At 42.7% G+C, this 26,763-nt stretch overlaps 1 protein-coding gene across 2 annotated transcripts in view; it reads left to right on the top strand.

The window, feature by feature from the left end:
• Positions 1-26,763, top strand: part of CHRNA5 (cholinergic receptor nicotinic alpha 5 subunit) — a 65,988-nt gene that overhangs the window by 19,518 nt on the left and 19,707 nt on the right. The window contains exons 2-5 of one of the 2 annotated variants that reach the window (XM_082255639.1): positions 13,937-14,094; positions 18,509-18,553; positions 21,926-22,035; positions 24,161-24,992. In XM_082255639.1, coding sequence (XP_082111765.1) covers positions 13,937-14,094; positions 18,509-18,553; positions 21,926-22,035; positions 24,161-24,992 — 1,145 coding nt within the window. Of the gene's footprint in view, positions 1-13,936; positions 14,099-18,508; positions 18,554-21,925; positions 22,036-24,160; positions 24,993-26,763 lie in introns of those variants that run through there. The other variant, XM_082255640.1, reaches the window with a different exon arrangement.

Genomic DNA, 26,763 nt, shown 5'->3' with positions numbered 1-26,763 from the left:
AAATTGCTTATCTTCTAAAATCCCCTCCTGGAATTGCGTTGCTAAGTTACATTGTATCCAGTTGTTTGCAACTAAACATATGGATCGGAGCTGCATTCGTCCCAGGCAAAATTTATATTTTGGCAGATGCTTTATCTCGCCCGTTGATGGAGCGTTTTTCTGCTGTTTCCAGAAGCAGATAAGGAGAGTTTTCGGTACCCGACCCGCTTGCGGAACATGATTTAAATTTAATCTCCCGTAATATTATGAGTTGTTTGCCCCTTCCACCATTGCCGGATATGAATCGGCATGGTCTCTTTGGTTATCCCTCCTGGCATTTTTTAAGGGAGCCTCCAAAAAATTTCCGAGCGCTTAGTGTTATTGTTTTTGAATTCACTTTTTCAGACAAATGTTCTAGGGTACACATAACAAGATATTAGCTGGGGTGTCATTTTTGCCAAGATTAGAAATTTCCCTCCTTGTTCCTCATTTTACAGTGCGACGAGCTTTAAAGGGTTATCGCAAGGGTAATTTTCATCCAGATTGCAGGAAACCTAGCACTATCGACATATTGGCTATGCTATGCACAGTTTCCCGATCTGTGTGTTACTCCCTGTATGAGTTGGTCCTGTTTAAGGCGGCCTTTTCATTGATGTTTTTCGCGGCACTGAGAATAGCTGAACTGGTGCCCGCTGGCAGCCTGCGAGATTCGGGGCTACTACATTCTGATGTGTTTTTATTTATTGACAGTATTAGTATTTTCCTTCGCTTTTCAAAAATGATCTATTATGAGTAGGCAAATGGATGCATTTGCACAAGTTCAGAGATTTTATTATATGTACTGTTCGTTTATTGGAGGAATTGCGTTCCTCGGGTCCAAGTTCTTTGTGTCCACACCACACAGGTAAACTTTTAACCAGATATCAATTCATTGTATGTTTAAAAAAAAAAAAATGTTTAATATCGCTGAACTTTGTAAATGAACGGTTGACATCACAATTTTTCCATATTGCCGCAGCCACAGAAGCTGCCAAGTTGGGTCTAGATGAGCACTTATTAAAACAGCTTGGTGGATGGAGATCTAATGTTTACCAGTCATATATTCGCCCTGATTCTTTTTATTAATGTTTTAGGGCGCAGGGTTGCTGTATGGACCATCGGCCACTCCTTTGTCCATTGGGCACAAGCCAGAGCTAGGAGGAGGACATACGGCGAAAGCATGGGTCTGGATCCTAACCATTTCGAGGTTCACTGTTTTAGTAAGAGGGGCATGCTATAGTCCAAGTTTCGTTCAGGGGTTTTTAGATTACTTCAGTTCCTTTCCCCTCCTGATGTGCTCATTGTGCGTATTGGGGGGAAACGACGTGGGCAAAGCTGAAACAATAAATTTAATTTATGCTATTAGGGATGATTTTCAACTTATTATGTTATCTTATCAAATGGTTTTAGTCTTTTAAGACATAATTACTGGGTTAGTATGGTTCAAACGTGGTGCTGTAAAGCCACTTGAAAGCTTAGAATAGAATGAACAGAGCTTCGGAGAAATTGCTGCGTACCGCAGGTCTTTTCTATTTCAGGCATACGGAGCTCGTGGGAGGTGTTAGTGGTCTTATAGTCATGATGACACCCATTTGTCAGACATAGGTCTGGACATTTTTAATGCCAATTTAGGGACTTTCGCTGAAGAGGCCGCTTGTTGGGGTTGTGCCAGGCGGGCGTAAGCCGCCTGCCTTTTGGATAATTATTCTGAAGTTTTAATTTTGCTGGTGGCAACCTGGGTCGTGGTGACTGGGTTGTTTTATGATGTTTTGTATTGATATCTAAAAGTTATTGGTTAATTTTAATAAATAATAAACGGCCGCGGCCTCTTCAATTTCCAACCTTAAATTATTGTGGTGTCATTTATTTATCTTAGTTTAAGTTATTTAGTTATCCGAGAAATCCTGTCTACTACCCCATAAAAAGAAAAGGGGTTAATTAACCCCTTTTATTTATGGGGTAGTGACAGGTACAGTTAGCTTAGCATAAGTATTATAGGACCAGGGATATTACTAGGGAGTTTAGGCCGGTTAGCTCATCCTTGAGCTGATTGGCTGTTCCTTTTACTAGCTGCCCCAGTATCAAGGTAGATTAGGCTTCTTACCTGCTGCGTCCCGTTTTTCCCACCTATTTTTCCTCATCCGGGATTGATCCAGAGCCCTCCTTCAGCCTCACTTAAGGTATCTCTCACTGACTGGACTTCAGTTCGCCTCAGGAAGCCGAAGCCGAGCGGTTCCCCACCCCCCCTCCCTTATTTGTCGCGTCAGTTTATTATTTTAGGGTCACCTTTGCATGCTGCAAAGGAGGACGTTTATTATTGTGATTGAATGTTTTAAGTTCGTTTGGATAATTATTCTGAAGTTTTAATTTTGCTGGTGGCAACCTGGTTCGTGGTGACTGGGTTGTTTTATGATGTTTTGTATTGATATCTAAAAGTTATTGGTTAATTTTAATAAATAATAAACAGCCGCGGCCTCTTCAATTTCCAACCTTAAATTATTGTGGTGTCATTTATTTATCTTAGTTTAAGTTATTTAGTTATCCGAGAAATCCTGTCTACTACCCCATTAGTAAGGTGCTTTCATCTCTCTTTCCACTCCAAACATTAGGCGTTTTGCTTATGTTTGAGTATATAAACATATGCCAATGTTGTCAAGTTTTGTGAAACTTCTCTTTGGTTTTTCTCTGTAAGTCAGGTGCTCCATTCGCCCTATTTCATCTACCCAATAAGGCTACATCTGGATGGACCGAGGAGATTCCTCCAGCTAGCAGGCAGGGTGTTGATCCTAGCAAAATTGAGGAGGTGTCTTAAGATCAATTCTCAAGAAGTTTTAGTGGGGATGGTGTAAGAGGAAGAGATGTGCAGGGATGTGAAAGTCAGTGAATTGTTGTGAGATTTTTCTGACTTTATCCCAGAATTCTGAGATTACAAGAGATGCCCTGTTATCACCACATCTCCATCCATGATCTGGTACAGATTATGTGAACTTGTGGCTCTTGAATTCTTCACTACCTTGTGGTGATCTTGTAATTACATTCTTGTATCCTGGTGCAGATTGATGATTTGAAAGTGACAGTACATTTTTTGTAGTTGCTCCAGGGAGAAAGTAATGTTTAAGTCATGTTCCCTGGCCATAATGAATGTGGTAGATAAGTGACAGGCCATGTCTTGGAGGGCCTTCGTCTGAACATAGATTCTCAAAGCCCAAGAAGTTGTAATGGAATTCTCTGGGTGATGGTAAATGGTCAACAAATGGTGTAGTAGCAGGGCATTCCAAAAAGTCAGGCAGAAAAAGCATGTTGGAGAAGTCAGGTGTGTAATTGTTGATCATTTTGAACCCATAAATGTGTGGGAGGTAAATGCTTCTGTGCTGAAGTTGCAGAAAATAGGGGTCAAGGAGACCAGGGGGAATTCCTAGTTCCCTAAAGTTTTCAAGTGAAGAGATGGATAGGATGTGAGATTTTGTTTCGCAAATGCTTTTTTATAAGCAGTCCGGGTCAATGAATGGATGAAATCTCAAATCTGTTGGGGTAGGTTTTTAGTGGAATCTTATATTGAGCATATTCAAAGTGTACCCAGGCCTAACTATGGCTGTGCCTATTCCAATCAATGAGATGTACCAGGTGATAGGTTGTATAGTATCATGTCAGGTCTGCTACTGCGATTACACCATAGGAGTTGGGGGGGGGGTTAAAGTATTTGTTGTTTCAACCTGGGGCACTTATTGGTCCATATAAACTTGGTAAAAAGCCCTGAGGCTGGCTGAAGAAAGTTAGAAGAATGTTAATTGGCAAAGGGGTTATTCGATTTAGGAACCTTTGGAAGATTGTCATCCTAATGATGTTGGAGCAGCCGAACCAAGAAATTAAAATCCTGTTCTAGTGAGAGAACAAATAGTATTGGAGCAAGCAGACAGTCATGACCTGTAATACCTGGGATTCTCCAAGGTGAATTCCTTGACTCTTTCTGGGGTAGAAATACGATGAACATGTGTTAGTCATGTTCATCGTATTTATTAGGTACAATAAACTCAAGGAGAGAGCTTTAGAGCACTTAAAGTGGAGCTCCAGCCCCCCCCCCTCCAAAAATTAAACGTCAGCAGCTACTATTACTGTGGCTGCTGACTTTCAATATTAGGACACCTACCTGTCCAGGGATCCCACGATATCTGTACCCCAGCAGATATTTTAATCGTTGTTCGGTGATCGTTTAATCATGTTGCCGCCACCATTGCTTGTAAGGGAAACTGGCAGTAAAGCCTTGCAACTTCACAGCCAGTTCACTACTGCACATGCATGAAGCACACTGCGCTTCTGAATGGCCCAGCGACAGTGGAAGGAGAAGGGGGGCTGAACTTCCAGGGGACCTTGTCGCAGCAAGGTCTCCCAGAAGTGAGGGCGAGTACCTGTCAAAAACAAATACCCGCTCCACACCTCCCCCCCCCTCCCCGAAAGGTGCCAAATATGGCAGCAGAGGGAGGGGGGAGCAAACAAGCGTAACTTTCTCTTTTGGTTGGAGCTCCGATTTAATGTTCAAAAGGTCTCCCTTCTAATAAAGGCTCTCTGTAGGTAGCAGACATCCAACACTGCCTCCTTCCCTGGCAACAGTCCAAGAGTCAAAGACCTTTCTGAAAGGTTGCTTCAGATATTTATATTCTCCCTAGCATACACCACCAGCAATACCCCTCACACTCTCCACACTATCTAAGGCTGCCTACACGGCAGCCGTGTGTAGTGTTTTAGTGGAGATTAGACAGGTAGTTAGTGGATTGTGCTTTCATATTTAAGTCAGTGCAATGTACTGTAGGGCTGATTCTTGTGTAACACAGTCTGTGTCACCCCACTGATCCCAATTTTTTTTCATTGATTTTTTTTTTTTCTTTTCAAATTTTTTTTGCAGCATCAGGTTCTGTTGTTGCAATATTAGTACCTTTCTGTGTTACAGGTGCTATTCCTTCTGCATCAGCAGTGGGGGTTTTTCTTGGTGGTGCAGCAGCACTCCTTTTTTTAGGGCATAATTGATGTCCCCCCTTTTGTGTCGCAGGTGCTATTCCTTTTGCGTCAGCAGTGGGGTTTTTTGTGGCGCAGCAGCATTCATTTTTTTAGGGCATAATTGCTGTCTCCCCTTTTGTGTTGCAGGTGCTATTCCTTCTGCGTCAGCAGTGGGGAATTGTTGGTGGCGCAGCAGCACTCATTTTATTTAGAGCATAATTGCTGTCCTCCCTTTTGTGTTGCAGGTGCTATTCCTTCTGCGTAAGCAGTGTTTTTTTTGTTTTTTTTTTGTGGTGGAAAAGCACTAATTTTATTTAGAGCATAATTGCTGACCTCCCTTTTGTGTCGTAGGTGCTATTCCTTCTGCATCAGCAGGGGTTTTCTTTTTTTGGCTTTATTAAGTTTTTCGTTATTAAAAAAAATATATAATCAAACAGTTTATAGTGCACCAAGTACAAAAGTGTTGCACCCAAGCACCATTTTCCCTTCCCACACTCTATAATAAAAAGTTATAAAAATCCCCCCCAAAAAATAAAAAACAATAATAAAACAGTTTATAGTGCACCAAGCACAAATGTATTGCACCCAAACATTATATTTGTAACCCACATTCTATAATAAAAAGTTATAACCCCCCCCCCCATCATGTCAGAAAGGACAACAAGATGAGACAGATTCTCCCAGGCTACTAAAAGAGGGCAAGCAGCCTCTGTATCCACAGTGAAAAGTGGTGGTCGCGGACATGGTGCATGTCCTTGTTTCCAGTGCTGGCCGTGTTATTGAGCCACAACATGCAGAAGAGTTAGTGGAGTGGATACCTAAGCCGTCCTCATCCTCCTCATCCTCTGTCACCCAGGCTCATACTAGTTTGCCTTCCACCACAGCTTCCAAAGTGGCCTATTCCACAGGCTTCTTGTCCACAGCTATTCCTTCCCTAGCCTCACCATCATGCATGGAGGAGTCACCTGAATTACTCGATCATAGTGTCAGTTACATAATACTGGAGGATGCGCAGCAATTTGAATGCTCCAATGTTGGTTCCCAGGTTGAGGAAGGGAATAACATGAGCCTAGAGAGTGGGGGGTGACAATGACGGACAAGAAACTAGCAGTCATGTTCCCCCAGCTGCAGCATACTGCCAAGTTTGCTTCAGTGACAAGGAGGAGGGGGGGATGCCACACACTGGGAGGGGTGTCAGGCCGCCACTCAGTGGTGCCCACTGGCCTGCATCTCCTTGTGAAAGCAGCTGCAGTAGCTGCTCCTTCAGTCCGCGCTGTTCACTGGGGGGGGGGGGGGGGGAGAAAGTGAGTGCCCGAGCCTGGATAGGAGGAGCGGTGGGGCAGCGGCATATGGAGGAATTGATCTTTCCATATTCCACCTGCAGCTGCTGAATGCCTGCAGAAGGGAGAGGAGGAGAATCAGGCATTCAGCGGCTGCAGGAGGAATATGGAAAGATCAATTCCACCATATGTAGCTTCCCCACTTTTCCTCCTATCCAGCTTCTTTTAGTGGCCCTCCAGTGCTCCCCAGCCCCCCCCCCCGTGCTATTTAGCACTCTCTCTCCAGCCCCCTAGTGCTCTTTAGCTCCCCCCATGCTCTCTGGCTCCCCCAGTGCTCTCCACCCCCCTGTGCTCCCTGGCTCCCCTCCTCAGTGCTCTGCAGCTCCCCCCCAAGTACTCTCCAGTCCCCCCAGTGCTCTTCAGTTCCCCCCAGTGCTCTCTCGCTCCCCAGTGATCTTTGGCTCCCCCAGTGCTCTCCACCCCCTCCCTCCATGCTCTTCATCCACTTCCCCCCGTGCTCTCCGTTCCCCCTGTTTCTTCCTGCCACCCCCCCAAGTTCTCTCTACCCCCCCCACGCTCTCCAACCCCCTGCAATGCTTTCCAGACCCCTCCCCCTAATGCTCTCCAGCCCCCCCCTCGTGCTCTCCAGTCCCCCTCCATGCCCTTCAGCTCATCCAGTTCTCTCTGCTCCCCCTGTGCTCTCCCATTCCCCTAGTGCTCTTCTATCATGTCTGAAGTCTTTGACCATCTCTTGTATCATGTCCGCAGTCTCTGACCATCTCTTGTATCCCGTCCGCAGTCTCTGACCATCTCTTGTATCATGTCCACAGTCTTTGACCATCTCTTGTATCATGTCCGCAGTCTCTGACCATCTCCTGTATCATGTCCACAGTCTCTGACCACCTCCTGTATCATGTCTGCAGTCTCTGACCATCTCTTGTATCATGTCCGCAGTCTCTGACCATCTTCTGTATCATGTCCACAGTCTCTGACCACCTCCTGTATCATGTCTGCAGTCTCTGACTATCTCCTGTATCATGTCCGCAGTCTCTGACCATCTCTTGTATCATGTCTGCAGTCTCTGGTCATCTCCCGTATCGTGTCCGCAGTCTCTTACCATCTCTTGTTTTATGTCCACAGTCTCTGATCATCTCTTGTATCATGTCCGCAGTCTCTGACCAACTCTTGTATCACGTCCGCAGTCTCTGACCATCTCTTGTATCACCTCTGCAGTCTTTGACCATCTCTTGTATCAAGCCTGTAGTCTCTGACCATCTCTTGTATCATGTTCGCAGTGTCTGACCATCTACTGCATCATGTCCACAGTAGCTGATCATCTCTTTTATCATGTCCGAAGTCTCTGACCATCTCCTGTATCATGTCCACAGTCTCTGACCGCCTACTGAATCACGTCTGCGGTCTCTAACTATCTCCTGTATCACGTCCGCTGTCTCTGACCATCTCTTGTATCATGTCCACAGTATTTGACCATCTATTGTATCATGTCCACAGTCTCTGACCACCTCCTGTAGCATGTCTGCGGTCTCTGACTATCTCTTGTATCATGTCCACAGTCTCTAACCACCTACTGTATCATGTCCGCAGTCTCTGACCATCTCTTGTATCATGTCCGAAGTCTCTGACCATCTCCTGTATCATGTCCACAGTCTCTGACCCCCTCCTGTAGCATGTCTGCGGTCTCTGACTATCTCCTGTATCATGTCCACAGTCTCTAACCACCTACTGTATTATGTTCGCAGTCTCTGACCATCTCTTGTATCCTGTCTGCGGTCTCTGACTATTTCCTGTATCATGTCCGCAGTCTTTGACCATCTCTTGTATCATGTCCGCAGTCTCTGACCATCTCCTGTATCATGTCCACAGTCTCTGACCACCTCCTGTATCATGTCTGCAGTCTCTGACCATCTCTTGTATCATGTCCGCAGTCTCTGACCATCTTCTGTATCATGTCCACAGTCTCTGACCACCTCCTGTATCATGTCTGCAGTCTCTGACTATCTCCTGTATCATGTCTGCAGTCTCTGGTCATCTCCTGTATCGTGTCTGCAGTCTCTTACCATCTCTTGTTTTATGTCCACAGTCTCTGATCATCTCTTGTATCATGTCCGCAGTCTCTGACCAACTCTTGTATCACGTCCGCAGTCTCTGACCATCTCTTGTATCACCTCTGCAGTCTTTGACCATCTCTTGTATCAAGCCTGTAGTCTCTGACCATCTCTTGTATCATGTTCGCAGTGTCTGACTATCTACTGCATCATGTCCACAGTAGCTGATCATCTCTTTTTATCATGTCCGAAGTCTCTGACCATCTCCTGTATCATGTCCACAGTCTCTGACCGCCTACTGTATCATGTCTGCGGTCTCTAACTATCTCCTGTATCATGTCCGTAGTCTCTGACCATCTCTTGTATCATGTCCATAGTCTTTGACCATATCTTGTATCATGTCGGCTGTATCTGACTATCTCCTGTATCACGTCTGCGGTCTCTAACTATCTCCTGTATCACGTCCGCTGTCTCTGACCATCTCTTGTATCATGTCCACAGTATTTGACCATCTCTTGTATCATGTCCACAGTCTCTAACCACCTACTGTATCATGTCCGCAGTCTCTGACCATCTCTTGTATCATGTCCGAAGTCTCTGACCATCTCCTGTATCATGTCCACAGTCTCTGACCCCCTCCTGTAGCATGTCTGCGGTCTCTGATTATCTCCTGTATCATGTCCACAGTCTCTAACCACCTACTGTATTATGTTCGCAGTCTCTGACCATCTCTTGTATCCTGTCTGCGGTCTCTGACTATTTCCTGTATCATGTCCGCAGTCTCTGACCATCTCTTGTATCATGTCCACAGTCTTTGACCATTTCTTGTATCATGTCTTCAGTCTCTGACTATTTCCTGTGTCATGTCTGCGGTCTCTGACTATCTCTTGTATCATGTCTGCAGTCTCTGATCATCTCCTGTATCATGTCTGCAGTCTCTAACCACCTACTGTATTATGTTCGCAGTCTCTGACCATCTCTTGTATCATGTCCGAAGTCTCTGACCATCTCCTGTATCATGTCCACAGTCTCTGACCCCCTCCTGTAGCATGTCTGCGGTCTCTGACTATCTCCTGTATCATGTCCACAGTCTCTAACCACCTACTGTATTATGTTCACAGTCTCTGACCATCTCTTGTATCCTGTCTGCGGTCTCTGACTATTTCCTGTATCATGTCCGCAGTCTCTGACCATCTCTTGTATCATGTCCACAGTCTTTGACCATTTCTTGTATCATGTCTTCAGTCTCTGACTATTTCCTGTGTCATGTCTGCGGTCTCTGACTATCTCTTGTATCATGTCTGCAGTCTCTGATCATCTCCTGTATCATGTCTGCAGTCTCTAACCACCTACTGTATTATGTTCGCAGTCTCTGACCATCTCTTGTATCATGTCTGCGGTCTCTGACTATTTCCTGTATCATGTCCGCAGTCTCTGACCATCTCTTGTATCATGTCCACAGTCTTTGACCATTTCTTGTATCATGTCTTCAGTCTCTGACTATTTCCTGTATCATGTCTGCGGTCTCTGACTATCTCTTGTATCATGTCTGCAGTCTCTGATCATCTCCTGTATCATGTCCGCAGTCTCTGACCGTCTCCTGTAGCATGCCTCAAATTTCTTACTTAAACTTAAACACATTGCTAATAGTATTAGCTATCTGTTTATGCCGAAGGTAGGACTGTGCAGGGAAAGCAGTAAGTGTAAAAGGGGGCACTGTGATTAGAGAGACGGGGGGGGGACAGACTTCAAGGGGCACTGTGATTGGGGGGGGGGGCTTTGGAATTTGTGCAATAAATATTCTTGTAAACAATACAAATTTTTATGTGGGTGTTTTTACATTTTAAAGTTGGGGAGGGGATGCCAGATATAGGATCCACCCTGGGTTCCAAATGCTCTAGGTAGGCCACGGCCTCCAGGAGCCGGCTTAAGCGTAGCCACCCTATTGATTCACACCACAGAGCTCCACAAGGGCAGGGCCCTGCTAACTCAGCTACCCGCGGACTTCCAAAAGTTCATTGGTGTGGGCTTTTTTCAACACATGTGCTGCAGACCACAGCATTGCTGTCTGAAGTGGATCAAGCATTTACAGAACACCAGCCGCTTCGGCACCACATGCTTGATAAGACATATGACGACCTGCCATGCAGTCCGTTGGCAACAGCACTTGAAAGACCCACATCATTATAAAATGCAAATTTCTCATTGCTCCTTATCTGGGATCTCTACCCCTACTATACCTCAAGTCCTCTCAACTACCTGCACTGAGAGAGATGATGGTATAGCAATCTGTGCCACAGGTACTTGCACCCAATCTACCAGCAGTACACCACCTGTTGATTTGACCAGCAAGTAAATTTTGCTTTCCCAGTTGCTGAACCGTTAATAAAAATACTGTTCCAGTCATCCACATGCTCAGCATCTAAATGCTATTTTGGCCCAATTGCTAGCACTACAACTGCTGCCTTTTCATCTGGTAGACTCTGTCCCCTTTCGTGAATTTGCGGAATATGCTGTACCCCAGTGGCAGGTTCCAAAAATAATTTTATTTTCACGTAAGGCCATTCCAGCTCTGTACCATCATGGGGAAGGCAATGTTTTGGCCTCCTTGGATAGAGCAGTCAGCAGGAGGGTTCACATTACTGCTGACTCTTGGTCCAACAGGCATTGTCAGGGACGTTACATTTCCTTCATGGCGCACTGGGTAACTCTGCTGGCAGCTGGGAAGGATGCAGGACAGAGTTCAGTGGTTGTCAGAGGTTGTCTCATTGATGCCCATCTAGTGTACCTGTTGTTTATTTTATTAACACCAAAGCAGCTGAAACTGATTAACAGCCCCCTCTGCTACTTAACTGACCAGATCAATGTCCCAGGAATTTAATTGACTTGATGCTATACTCTGATTAAAAAGTGTTCCTTTAATTTTTTGAGCCTTGTATAAAGAACATGCCTGACATTTTAATCAATAGATGCACAGACTGGAACTACGCAGTCGGTCCAAATGACAAAGGCAGTGTTTGCGTACAACCAAACATCATTTGCAGTTTTAAATTATTGTAATCAGCTGAAATGACCTGCACTAACTATTAAAGCAGTTGCTACGTGGCATCATTTAACCAATATTAGCCATGCCAAGTAATGCAAATTTAGGAATTTTGTGATCTTACTTGAATAATCACAGCTTATTGCAGGCCAAATAACTACAATTTGCTTATGTAGTTTGGACCTAAAATTGGTTATACTTGTAATGCATAAGCCACACAATATGTTCTTGGACCCAGACTTTCTGTATATGCATATGACCAAATCCATAGTAGCTACTCATTTTAGTATCTCTTCTAACCTCTGCATTGGGAGTCGGCAATGCATTGATTGCAATCTACCTATCAATCATGGCCATGTGATGGATAGATTGTGCCCCCCCAACCCTCCTCAGATGTGCTTTCTCTTCTTATAATTAGAACGGCAGACCCTGCATTACTACCTACTAACTTATGTGTTGCTTATTACTGACCTACAAACCTTTGCATTACTACCTACTGAGCTCTGCATTACTTAATAATGGCCTACTGACCTCTTCACTGGCATTACTACCGTCCGACCTCTGCATTACCTTTTTCTGACATCTGCAGTCCACAGTACTACCTACCAACCACTGAATTACTTATTTCTGACCTACTGGCCTCTGCACTACCATTTCTTCTTACTGACCTACATACCTCTGCTTTACTTATTACTGAACTCAACACTCTGTATTATTTCCTACTGAACCCTACACTCTGCATTACTTCTTGCTGACCTTTGCACTCTGTAAAACTTCCCACTGACTTATGTGCTACTTATTACTGACCTCTGCACTCTGCATTACTTTTTATTGACCTCTTCACTCTGCATTACATACTACCACCCTCTCCATTCTTCATTACTTTTTAATGATATACTGACCTCTGCACTCTACGTTACTTATTACTGACCTGCTGTCCTCTGCACTCTGCATTGTTTCTCATTGACCTCTGCACTCTGCATTACTTCCATGACCTACTGATCTCTGCACACTGCATTACTTCCTATTGATCTCTCTACTCTGCATTACTTCCCACTGACCTCTATGCTACTTATTACTGACCTCTGCATTCTGCATTACTTTTTACTGACCCACTAACATCCCCAATCTGCATTACTTATTAATGACCTCTGCATTTTTCATTACTTATTACTGACATACTGACCTCTGCAGTCTGTATTACTTATTATTAACCTAATGTCCTCTGCACTCTGAATTTGTTTCCCACTGACCTCTGCACTCCGCATTATGTACAACTGACCTCTGCACTTTGCATTACTTACTCCTGAACCCTGCACTGTCCTACACAAACTATATACTGCCAAAGACTGACAGAAGCCAGCCGTTCACTCCAATCTTTTTATATATATATATATACATACATACATACAGAATTCCATCCAGTCATTCAGGACAGAACTAAGCCCCACCATCCAGGCCAAAACTCAGCCTAGCCAGCGAGACCAAAAGTTAACCCTGCCAGCAAGGCCAGATCTCAAACAAATCAGCCGGACCAGGATAAAAATGTAAACCAATCCTTCCTTTTTATTATATTTTCTAAGTTTTCTTCAAACATCCCTTTTAATGGGGCTTTGCTATTTTAAAAAAGGAGTGCTGCACCCGGGTGATTTTTCATCTCTTCTCTTCTAAAAACGGCGTCCAATCTCAAAAGATGCCATTTTTGGGGAAGCAGGCCGGGCGGAGCAAACATCATTGCTGCCGGCTCCATGAGTGACACCGCGGCCAGCCTGTTTTTTTTTACACACCACTTGTGGTTTTCAGCCTCATTGTAAGTGCAATTCTTTTTTCTTAATAAAATTACTGTACTGTTTTACGCTATGAGGCTTCTCCCTGTTTACATTTTATATATAGATGCATGGTGAGTGGCTCTTCACAAGGGTCACTTGAGCTTATTCCCAGTAGCGGAAATGCCACAGCAGCAATACCCCATCATTTGGAACTTCTTTTTTGGAGATTATATGCAGGCTTGTTTGATCTCTGTAACCAAGATCAATGCTATCTGGTAAGAGGCTGTCTGTTCATTCTAAGGAGCATGCTTGGAGCACTGGAGCACTTTTTTGGAGCAGAAGTTTGTCCATGAGCACTGAGCACTTTATTCATTTGTCACATTTATATTGGAATGTGTTTATATATATATTTATACCTTATAGGTTGCCCTATGGATTTTCAGTTTTCATAATTTTTTGTTGTATATAATAACATTTACTGTTTTTTCATGCACTTGCACTTTATCTTTGTATATACACTATCTTCAGTTGTAATTTGTGATTCACTTAGCAATTATACCACTATTACATCATTATTTAAAGGAACGGCGCACCATTTTTCACACACGTTTTCAGCAGTCTAGTATTTCTTTTTGGTTCATACTTACGAAATTAACTACTATTTTAAAGGGATAAAATACAAACATATTTATTAATACAATTGACTGAATATAAAACTGATTGAATTTACACTAATCATTGTTTTTGTTTTGTTTTTTTGCCTAATAGGAATATCTGAACCGTCTTTTATAGCAAAGAGTGAAGATAGATTATTCAAATATTTATTTCAACAACAAGATTACCAGAAGTGGGTTCGCCCAGTTGAACATTTGAATGACACAGTGAAAGTGAAATTTGGTCTTGCTATTACTCAGCTTGTGGATGTAGTATGTATAACACATTTTATTATGATAAAAGTAGAAAAGAGTTCATATTTTGCTAATGATCTGGATTTTATTAAAAGAGCTTTCTTTGTAAAGCTGATTTGATTTAGAAGGTAACTCTGCTTTTGTGAAAAATAAAAATAGCAATTAAAAAATATAGCATATACAGGTGCTACACAAGCCATATTGTAATTTAATGTAATTAAAAATGACCTTTTCTTTTCAAACTGCAGCCACTGTGTCTTTCTGTAAAATTCCATAGAGTATGGCAAACTGCAGGCCTTCTGTACACAGTTGGCTTACAGAACTTCCTCAGAAATGTAATTTCCTCATGGAAGGAGGGGGGTCTGGCGGTTCAGAATTTTTCCTGTTACTTTCTGTCAGGGCAATTTGTCTATGTCCATAGGTGACTGACTCTTCCAGATGACGATGTGGCAGTGTCTTTGGAGGCAGCTGTTGTTGGCTCCTATTAGGCATTGTCCCATTTGGTATTGTTAGGAGCTAGGGCCCCCTATCCTCTCACTGAATCCATGCAAGCCACAATTTGGGCTTGGGAGGTGACTAGGCGGGCGGAGTTTGGAGGTGATAGTGTATTTTCTCCTTATATGCCCTTATGGAGCCCATTCTATAGCCCATTATTTGGACTAAAGTTGGTGTAAAAACAGTAGGATCTGTGGTGCGAAATGTGACACTGCTTACATGTAATGTTCTAAATGCCCAATTTGGATTGCCTAACTGTCACCTCTTCCACTACCTACAGTTCAGACACGCCTTTCAGACTCAGTTCGGCTCCTTGGGTATAGAAGTGCATGTGGTCAACTTGGAGCCCTAACTAAGGGATGACGCCTTAAAAAAGAGTTATAATCCATATATATATGCAACTATTTATTGATACTGCCATGCTTCTCCTACCCTTTCATAATGCTTGATTAGTTAATTTTCCTAACATGGATGGGGATGACTGGAAAGATTTTTGGGAAACCTCATTTATTAGACTGGTGTCCGCAAGAGACCACCTTATCCAATATAAATTCTTACACAAAATTTATTTAACCCCTGCTAGTTTGGCTAAAATGTTTCCCTCCCAGTCGCCTAGCTGTTGGCGATGTAATTCCTCCAATGCGGATTTCATTCATGTATTTTGGGATTGTACAGAAAAACAACAATTTTGGCTCAATGTAGTACAATGTGTAAATTCTGTCACGACATTACACATAATCCCCACTGTGGAAATTTGCTTGTTGGGATTGGTTGACCCCGTGGCCCCTACAAAGGTGATCCAAACTCTCTTAACCCTATTGTTCTAATATGCCAGGAAAAGCATTAAATGTAGACCTGCAGTGCAACGAGCATGCGGATAGTGGGAGAGGACAGAGTGACAGAGATATAAACTCATCTGTGTGGTGCATCTCCTTCCACTGTCTAGTCACAAGTTGGGGAGGAGACATGTAAGTGAAAGTGAAACTGTGGCAGAGAAAGATAAAGTTCCTCTTCCCTGCTAGACAGAACTGTGCTGTCTGGCAGAGCTGTGTAAATCTCAAACCTTTGGAAAGTAAAACAGTTCTATATGTGTGTTTCATCTGTGTATTTATCTGTTTGCTTGGAGTCCAAATTTAAACAAGGTTTTCAAAGAACTTTGAAATACTGTATATATAGTTGGCCTTGGGGATTTTCTTTTCTTTGCCATAACAGACCTGGAGAGTTTCGCTTCAAAGCGTATCCAAGCCCATGAACAAAAATGTATATATTGCAGCTTGTTGGTCCTTATGGGAGGTGGCTGCATTTTCTTTTATTCTGCCAGTATAAATAATGTCTGCATTATTTTTTTTTCATTCTGCCAGTAACATGCTTCCATTCCTTTCCAAATAAGCATACCAAAACGTTTACAATAAAGTTTTATTCAGTATATATGCACAATTATACAAATATTCAAGTTTATGTCATTTCACATAAAGCATAATACTGCATAGGTACTTGCTCTCCTGTCTCCAATCTTTAACCAAAAAGAATAGCAAAGACCCCTCAAAATAGGAATAGCAGAGCATATATACAATACAAACATTGGGTACAAATACCATAGTGTTTTGCTTCATTTTAGACAATGCCATGGAAGGGACTCTGCTGGTTTGAAGTTTTGGGGGGTGGAAAGAATTAAACCTTAATGGAGGGGAAATAATATGGTGAGAGATCTATCAAAAAGAGAAACGAAATGGATCTCTATGACAGACACGTTAACCCCTAAAGGCCTGAAAATAGAAAATTACATTAATTGTTTTATTAGTGACTATTAATAGGTATCAGTTCTGAAGGAAAATAGAGTAGTATTCTGGAATTATTTTTGTAAGTTTTATTTTTTGATTTTAATCTGGTTTTAAAGAGTCAGTTTGTGATGTAAAGATGTGTTATGTATTTATTTATAGCTCCCATCCTAATTGCGATATATGAATGATATAGGATGTAGTACAGAAGGAATTTTAATTGAAATATGTAAAATCATCTGTTACCCTGTATAATGAAGTTCAATGCTATATGTCACCACTAGATGTTGTGGCTCATACAGCGGAGGGATACATTTATTTGTTGTTTGAGGAAATAGTCTAATGAGTTACATTTATTGAGAGGTAATTATAAATAGAGGCAAGTCGTGCCATCTAGCCACTTCCTCAGAAGAAGTCGAAAGGACGAAACGTTAGGGTCTCAACAGCATAAATTGAGTGACGTCAGCCTGTTGATTGGGAAGGAACGTGGGAATCCATGGAGTGGTGAGATACCGCTAGCACCCCAGTTTGACAGTGAATATCTGGTGTTGTATATATGACAAAATTGATCAAGAGTCCTATGTTTGTGAGTGAATTTTAATAGGGAGTTCAAGCAATAAATGTGAGAAACGGCATTATGCCATGTGTGCTGCCTTGTTACTTTATGTTGAGCTTTGAAGCATGACCGCTATGGCGAGGAAGAAGTCTAAAGAATCCACCTGAAGGGATGTTTGTTAATAGCTCAGTTATTAATGTGACAGGCAATTATTTGCAATGAGTGTATCATCCTGAGGGGTTGTAACCCCCTAAGCACAAAGGGGGTGCCATCCTTAATGGAGGATTGAAGTTTACAACTGCCCTTTTTAAGGAGATCTTTGCACTGCCTTTTCGTTGCACTATTTCACCACCAAGGGTGGAGGGCTATGGACTTTTGTAAATGTGAAGAGCTGCTGCACTTAGTGATATATATTGTTGTTTTATTAACCAAAAAGAATAAACGCATAAATACTGTATATGTAAAGTGTGAGCACCACTTAGTCATATAGCAGCTGATAAGAAATACATACCCAGAACAAAAAAAATGAGAAGGAAAACAGAGCCAGGCCCAGTTAAAAGGAAGATCAGGAGGCAGAAATTGATGTTTCAGTGTTCCCCTCAAAGACAGAAGGTAGTCTCCTGGCAGGCAGGAGGTTCCTGAGCAAGGGGATCCCTCACTCTCTAAACATGGTGGTAAAATTAGGCAGTTGAGCCATGGTTTTACTATCTCCCTGACCATCCTTTTAATCTTATACAATAGCCAGAAATACCCCCTGTCATGTTTAGCGGGCAGTACTGCCACAGAACGTGACCCACTCTCGTGAATAGAAGTAAAATATACCTGTGCTGAAATCTCAATAGTTTCAACATGTATATAATCCATCAGGTGCTAAAGTGATTTGACCACGTTAACACAAAATAATTCTGAAAGAACTCTCTGCACACTGCTATATACCCTTCCTAGCAAACGTTGCAAAAAAAAAAAAAAACAGGGATTTTAATTCACATTCATTGCAATACATGTTTAAACTGACCGACTGAGTCAAAGTAATCCCTCTTTGGCCAGTTCCTATGCTGCTCTGCAAATTGCAAATGTTCCAGTGGATATAGTGCCAATATGAAGCACATAGTCACAAGCTGTAGGAGAGCTACAATGTTCAGGTCTGGCCAATGACCTGCACTGCAATAGAAAAAAGATAAACCTGTGCTCAAATCCGAATAGCTTCTACATGTATATAAATATAATCCATAATGTGCTAAAGGGGTGAATGGGGCTGAACCACAACTGCTTGGCAACCGCATGCAATGCATGGGGTTGCAGCATGGTGGTGTGGGCTTTTCAGAGTTATGGTGAGAAGATGATATTTTTACCCCCCAACTGAATAGAAATACACTTTTAGGAGGGGCAGCGATGGCTACTGCATGTGTAAAGAAGGCACTTCTGTTGCTGGCCAATCTAAGCAGTCACGTCCACCCTCCATCCAATGTTTGTAGGTAGCTTTAGCTTTTCCAACTCTAAGATGCTCATCATAACACACTCTAAAGTTAACTGTATTTGTTCTTATGTCATTAGACAATCTTTATACTGTATACTAATAGAAAATATTTCTGATCTGTTGCAGGATGAAAAAAATCAGCTAATGACGACTAACGTATGGCTAAAACAAGTATGTACAGATATACTATGGCAGGGCGGCTCGGCTGCCAAAATCAAGATCAATGAAAATCTACCCCGTAGTTTGTAAATGCTATAACTTTTGCGCAAACCCAAATGCGCTTTTTGGGATTGTTTTTTTTTACTAAAAATATGTAGCATAATACAAACTGGCCTAAACTGATAAAAAAAAAAAAAAAATTTCTTTTTTTTTAATTTTTTTATTGGGAATGTTTTATAGCAGAAAGTAAAAAATGTTGTGTTTTTTTCAAAATTGACGCTATTTTTCTGTTTATAGCGCAAAATCGAAAAACTGCAGAGGTGATCAAATACCACCAAAAGAGAGCTCTATTTGTGGGGAAAAAAGGACATCAATTGTATTTTTCATTACATTTTTCATTAAAGTAATGCAGTGTCGAATCGCAAAAAATGGCCTGGTCATTAAGGGGGTAAAACCTTCCAGAGTTGAAGTGGTTAAAGGATAAGTTCACCTTTGGGAAAATGGTACAGGTTCTACCCGTTTTTAGGGTGGAACAAATAACATGTTCCCAAAGCTGCAGCTGCTGCCCAACACCCTCCCCCCAGGGTGACAGCAGTGCAGGGAGAAGTTCCCTGTACTAGCTGCCAGTTGTTTAAATCAGCGTGGCCATGAGGGGCTCTGCCCACAAGGCCACATCATTTATTAACAGAGTTCTGTGTATGAATGAACTTCAAATACCAACATCCTTTGCCGATGTCAGCTTTTAGTCCTCAATTAACCATCACATTGCTATGGGGTGCCGTGGTAGCTCATTAATTCTTCCTGTCAGATTGTATCTGCTTACCTATTCAGGATGTAGGGGCACACAGGTACAATGACGGGTCTGCAGGAGACCTGCATAGGACCAGTAATCTGCTGATCGCTGGTGCAATGCTTTGCAGGCTCAAAAAAAATTACCTGCATAAAAATGTGCATTTATTATTTTTTTTTTTTTTAAAGTGAATATCCTTTAACCACTTCAGCTCCAGGAGGTTTTACCCCCTTAATGACCAGGCCATTTTTAGTGATACAGCACTGTGTTGCTTTAACTGACAATTGCGCAGTTGTGCGACGCTGTACTGAAATAAAATTGATGCCTTTTTTCCCCCATGCTTTTCTTTTGGTGGTATTTGATCACCTTTGTGGTTTTTATTTTTTGCGCTATAAACAAAAAAATATCCACAATTTTGAAAAAAAAAAAAAAACAATATTTTTTACTTTCTGCTATAAAACATACCCAATATTTTTTTTTTTTTTAAATCAATTTTTTTCATTACTAATTTGTATTCTGCTACATATTTTTGGTAAGAAAAATCCTAATAAGTGTATATTGATTGGTTTGCGCAAAAGTTATAGCATCTACAAACTATGGGATACATTTATTGACTTTTTCTTTTTTTTATAGTTTTTACTTAATCTGACATTAAGTGACACTTTTTGGGGACCAGTGACACCAATACAGTGATCAGTGCTAAAAAAAATGCACTGTTACTGTATAAATGACACTGGCAGGGAAGGGGTTAACACTTGAGGCAATCAAGGGGTTAAGGGTGCTCCTAGGGAGTGCTTTCTAACTGTGGGGGGAGTGGATACACTAGAGGAAAAGAGAGATCTGTGTTTGAGCTTAGCTGAAACACAGGATCTCTCTTTTTCTCCCTGACAGAACAGCGGTTTGCCTTGTTTACACAGCCATTCCGTCATTCTGTCATTCTACCGTTCTGTCATTCTGCCGAACAATCAGTGGGTGCCGCTGATTGGCTCCCGCTGTGTTCAATCACAGCAGGAGCGCCCTGCTCTGACGGCCCGCGCGCACCCACCCCCAAAAACCCCTTGCACAAAATCACATACATGTACGTGAATTTGCGCAGTCGGGCCACCCTGCTGCCCTGCCGCAGTACATATGGAATCAAATTCGGCCAGTTCAGCGCAGGGACCAGAGGAATTTCAGTCCATATATGAGCATTTCAGTTGTACACAAGTTGATCTATCGATTGGCATGTGTACAACCAGCCTGCTGAAAATTTTCTTGAGCAGCGCCGCTGTCTTTTATTTTTTTCTTCAACCTGCTGATTGAACAAAATAAAAAAAAAAACTTGTGTTTAGCCAGCCTTATTTAAATAAACTCCGCTTCCTACCTCCACCAATTGTTTAGATCTATCCTTGTCCTCAGCAGCGTTTGTTCTGTGTACAATGCAAAAACAATAATCTACAGCTCATGTGTAAAACACAAGGCCCACGAGCCGAATCTGGTCCTCCAGGCCATTTCATGTGGCCCTCACACCTTCCCTGCAGCTGCGGTACCCCCCTTATGCAGCTGTGGAGAGGCTCATCTCTTGCCCTCCCGTCTCAGCAGTCAGCAGCAGAGAGGAGGACAGAGCTTCTCCTACAGATCCTGTACCTCTTGGTGCAGCCACAGCACCACTTTGTCTCTGCTTCCCCTGGTCCCAGCATTCAACAGACTCCACCCCTCCTTTGGTCCTCCTCCAGACCTTGCACTTTCTGCTTCACAGATCTTCCCCCAGCTTCTTCCCAGCAGCAGCACAAGGTAAGGGTGGTTCACTATTATGTACAGGAGGGTCGGGACTTGACTTCTGATGGTGGGGGGGCTCTTGATATCTGCTGTAAGGGGGGATGCTCTCGACATCTAGTCTTACAGATACATCCATCCCTTTGAGGGCAACCATAATGCAAATGCGGCCTGTGAGGAAATTGAGTTTGACACCCCTGATCTACAGTATAACCTTTCTGATATTGTTTTCAAAAACGAATTACAAAAAAGGTTTATCCATCTAATCTAGCCTATATGTTTAATTTATCAATTAAAACAAAGTTTCATATGTGGCCAAGATTATTCTGAGATACAGTTGTACTGTATTATAATGTATTCACTTGCTTTGTATTTGTTTTGAATGTACATTTTAAATGTACTGTACTTGCATTTTCTAAGTCTTTCTCTGATTCTTACCACGGAACGGGCTGTGACTGCTTATGAGACATTATTCATACTGAACACGTTTAACTGTAGAGATATCCCATACCTGCCTCCCCATCCATCAGAGTTGTCACTTCTCAGATCAGTCTTTACACAGCAACCTTTTGTAACATTCCTTAACCCATTGGGAGTTCCAGGCACATCATAAAGTGGTTTGACATAATCTACTTGCATATATTTTACCCTTTATGTTAAAATGATTTTCATGGAAGTGACAGCTATTGTAACAGAGTTGCCTATTTACATATAATCACTAGTGAGGAGATTGAAAAGCTTTAAATCTTCAATTTTTCAATGAGGTTTTTACATTTCACAGACATGAAAAGGTTTTCACAGTGGTGTTCCATATTTACTTCCTTATCATTTTTTTTCAGGAATGGGTAGATGTTAAGCTAAGGTGGTCTCCTAGTGAGTTTGCTGGAATAACTTCAATTCGAGTGCCATCTGATTCCATCTGGATTCCTGACATTGTTCTGTATGACAAGTAAGTGCATTCATGTTTGCTAGAAACAAACTATAGAAAAAGCCGGCAGTGTAAGCGTTCCTTTAGTGCAGGGGTCACCAATCTTTCTAAATGAAGGGCCAGTTTACTGTACTCCAGGGCCAGACTGTGGCCAGTGGAAGTAGAAACATCCCCCAGTGTCAGTAAATTATATCCCATCATACATTTTAGAGCGAGGAATAATGCCCCATTATTGGAGTCAGTTGGAGAAATAGTGTCTCACCAATGGTGTCAATGGGAGGAATGATGTCTCATCACTGGTGTCAGTTGGAGGAATAAAAACCTATTGATGGTGTCGGTGGGAGGAATGGTGCCTCATTATTGGTGTCGGTGAGAGGCATGTTACCCCATCATTTGTGTCAGTTGGAAGACTAAAGCTACATTGATGGTGTCAGTGAGAGGAATGGTGCCCCATCATTTGTTTCAGTTGGAGAAATAAAGCCTCACTGATGGTGTCAGAGGAATGGTACCTCATCACTAGTGTCGGTTGGAGGAATAAAGCCCTACTGATGGTGTCAGTGGAAGGAATCGTGTTTCATTGTTGATGTCAGTTGAAGGAATAAAGCCCCATTGATGGTGGCAGTTGGAGGAATAAAGCCACATTGATGGTGTCAGTGAGAGGAATGGCACCCTATCATTGGTGTCAGTTGGAAGACTAAAGCCACATCGATGGTGTCAATGGGAGGAATGGTTGCCCGTTATTGGTGGCGTCAGTTTGGGAAATAAAGTCCCATTGATGGTGTCAGTTAGAGGAATGGTTCCCCATCACTGGTGTCAGTTGGCGGTATAAAGCCACTTTGATGGTGTTAGTGAGAGGAAAGGTTTCCCATTATTGGTGTCAGTGAGAGGAATGGCACCCTATCATTGGTGTCAGTTGGAAGAATAAAGCCCCATTGATAGTGTCAGTGGGAGGAATGGTGCCCCATAATTGGTTGTGTCAGTTTGGGAAGTAAAGCCCCATTGATGGTGTCAGTTAGTGGAATGGTGCCCCATCCCTGGTGTCAGTTGGAAGAATAAAGCCCCATTGATGGTGTCAGTGGGAAGAATGGTGTCTCATCATTGATGTCAGTTGAAGGAATAAAGCCCCATTGATGGTGTCATTTGGAGGAATAAAGCCACATTGATGGTGTCAGTGAGAGAAATGGTACCCCATCATTGATGTTCATTGGAGGAATAGCGCAACAGGGGCCAGATAAAGGCAAGCAAAGGGCCACAGTTTGGAGATTACTGCTTTAGTGCATTCAAGTCTGCTACTGTTTTAGTCCACATTTTTGCTTGCAAGCTCAGTACTGAAGCACCGTGTCCACCACTGCTAGTATTGCCCTTACAACAGTACTAAGTATTAAACCTTTGTAACTATGCCAGTTTGCTTACAAAAGAATGATGTATGCCTCCCCATCTAGCTGACATTTTCAGCTGAACTAGAACTGAGTACTCCTACGGTCCGGCAGTAGCATGTCTGTTAACTCTGAAACCTCATTCTGATACGCATGCACGGTTGCACCCCTAACCCTCAAGCGCACATAAGAGTATCAACTTAGGAGCAATGTAAAATACTACAGATCTCTGTTACTTAATACTGTTTTTGCTGGTGCAGTAGCAAGTAGAGACAATGTACTATGAGCCTATGGTTGGGCAGTTGACATGGAAGCTTCCCAGCAGATCTCATCTCAAGGAACCCATCATTTCTTTCTCTCAGCTCAGGTCGTGCAGTTATCTATAAATATAGGCCCTACAAGCTTTGGTCTGTAACTTTTTCTGTTGCAGCCATTACTATAATATAATTTTGAATATTAATATACATTTTTATTTATTTATATTATTTATATATTGTTGCTAAATTAGGAGGCTCAAGATAACTAATCTAGAACAGGGAAGTATAGATAAAAACAACACACATAGCTATTTTATAGCTATTTTATAGTAATATGTTTAGGTCTATGTTTTAAACCAGCACTTTATCTAATTTGACTGTGTAATCTTAAATTAATGAAAAAAAGATAATACATCTGTGTAGCAGTTAACAAATTGAACAGTCAAAAATGCAGATGCTTCTGAGACCTATTCAATCACGTATAATAATGTATAACAATATTTTTTGTTCTAGTGCTGATGGGCGTTTTGAAGGCTCTGTTACAAAAGCTGTTGTGAAATATGATGGCACCATAAACTGGACACCACCAGCTAATTATAAAAGTTCTTGTACTATTGATGTGACCTTCTTTCCTTTTGACCTCCAAAACTGTTCTATGAAGTTTGGATCCTGGACTTACGATGGGTCACAAGTTGACATCACACTTGAAGACTATGAAGTAGACAAAAGAGACTTCTTTGATAATGGAGAATGGGAAATAGTAACTGCAACTGGAAACAAGGGGAACCGTACAGATGGATGCTGCTGGTATCCATTTATTACCTATTCCTTCATCATAAGACGCTTGCCCCTCTTTTATACACTCTTTCTTATTGTTCCTTGTATAGGACTTTCCTTCTTAACCATCCTTGTTTTTTACCTTCCTTCTAACGGGGGTGAAAAAATTTCACTGTGCACATCTGTGCTTGTGTCTCTGACGGTGTTTCTTCTGGTGATTGAAGAAATTATTCCATCTTCCTCTAAAGTCATTCCTCTTATTGGAGAATATTTGGTGTTCACTATGATATTTGTAACTCTGTCCATTGTTATAACAGTCTTTGCCATCAATATCCACAGCCGATCCTCCTCAACACACAATGCAATGGCACCATGGGTGAGGAAGATCTTCCTTCACAAGCTTCCTAAACTGCTTTGTATGAGGAGCCATGTAGACAGGTACTTTACACGAAAAGAATCGACAGGAATAGCCAATGGCCCGGAGACCTCCAGAAACACTTTAGAGGCAGCTTTGGATTCCATTCGTTATATAACACGGCATGTGGTCAAAGAACATGAAGTCCGTGAGGTATGATTATTTCTTTTGTTTATTAAATGTGAGTTTCTCATTCGTTCATTGACTGACATAGCTCCTAATCTTCTTAACCACTGGGTTATACTGCCCTCTACAGGAGTAGGACACTAGGCAGAAAAAAAGTCTGGCTATGCCTATGGGAAGTCCCAGGGGGTATACTCCCTCTCTCTGCTATAGGTACTCAGTTTTTTTCTGCCTAGTCATGAGTAAGTACTGTGGGGATTTGCTCTGGTAGGTAGGATTTGCGGGTGCAGTATAGAGGCAAAACAGATGGTTCTTCAAAGTAAATCAGGAGTGTTTTATTTACACTTCAGGAACACAAAAGTAACAGTCTTTCTTGGTGTTAACTCACACCCAACAAAAAGGAAAACGACAGTCTTTAAGGCAGGTTTTAAACACAGCAACAAGTCCATTCACCTGTGTCTCTTTGGTGCTGTTCACACACAGCAACGGATCAGTTCACCTGCTTGAAACCTTTCCAGCCTCAGCACTCACTTCCACAGCCTTCTGGTGCATGGAGATAATTCTCAATCACCTGTTAGGCTGTCTGCCTTATAAACCCCAGGCAAGACCTGGCCTGGAGCGTGGGGAGCAGCCACCCACCCACACATTGACTGCTCCCAATAAGAGCCGGCCCGGATTCGGCTTTGCAGCCATACTAAAATAGAAAAATGTCAAACAGCACTAGCTGCTGCTGACACAGAATTACCGGCTCTTATCTCACCGAGGCCAGGAACCTCAGTGACACGTATCTTCCGTCGACCACGGATCCATGTGCCCTGCCACATACCTCCCCCCTTTGTTCAACCCTCAGGGGGTGAACACATGTCATACAGTGTGCGCGAGACAGGGCATCCGCGTTTCCCTGTAGGCGGCCTGCCCTGTGTTCCACTGAGAACTTGAAGTTCTGAAGGGACAGGAACCATCTGGTGACCCGAGCATTTCTCTCCTTGGCCTGGCTCATCCATTGGAGAGGGGAATGGTCGGTCACCAGACGAAATTTCCTCCCCAACAGATAATAGCGAAGAGACTCGAGTGCCCATTTGATAGCCAGGCACTCTCTCTCCACTATACTGTATCGGGTCTCTGCTGGGGTGAGCTTTCGGCTGAGGTACACGACAGGATGCTCCTCCCCATTGACCTCCTGTGATAGTACAGCCCCTAGACCTACTTCCGAGGCATCGGTCTGTACTATAAATCCCTTCTTGAAGTCTGGTGTGACCAACACTGGGGACCCACATAGTGCCGACTTCAAAGCGGAAAAGGCCTCTTCCGCCTTATCATTCCAGTGGACCATGACTGACTTTCGTCCCTTTAGTAGCCCTGTCAGTGGAGCAGCTAAGGTGGCAAAATGGGGAATGAACCTCATATAATATCCCAGCATTCCCAGGAATGATCTGACCTGCTTAGTGGTGACTGGTCGGGGCCAACTACGTATGGCTTCTATTTTGTTTATTTGGGGTTTGATGACTCCTCGCCCAACCACATACCCCAGGTATTTAGTTTCTTCTAATCCTATTAAACACTTTTTTGGATTAGCGGTTAGCCCGGCCTTCCTAAGGGCATCCACTACCGCCTGCACTTTGGGCAGATGACTTTCCCAATCCCGGCTGTGGATGACGACATTGTCCAGGTAAGCTATGTCCATTAGTCTTTGGAAGGTGGCAGGGGCGCCATGCAGGCCAAAGGGTAACACCTTATAATGATATAGGCCCTGAGGAGTAACAAAAGCCATTTTTTCCTTTGCAGACTCCGTTAAGGGTAC

Source organism: Pelophylax lessonae (assembly GCF_965119305.1).
Source record: "Pelophylax lessonae genome assembly, chromosome: 4".
NCBI classification, from domain to species: Eukaryota; Metazoa; Chordata; class Amphibia; order Anura; family Ranidae; genus Pelophylax; species Pelophylax lessonae.
This window is presented reverse-complemented; position numbering and strand designations above follow the sequence as displayed.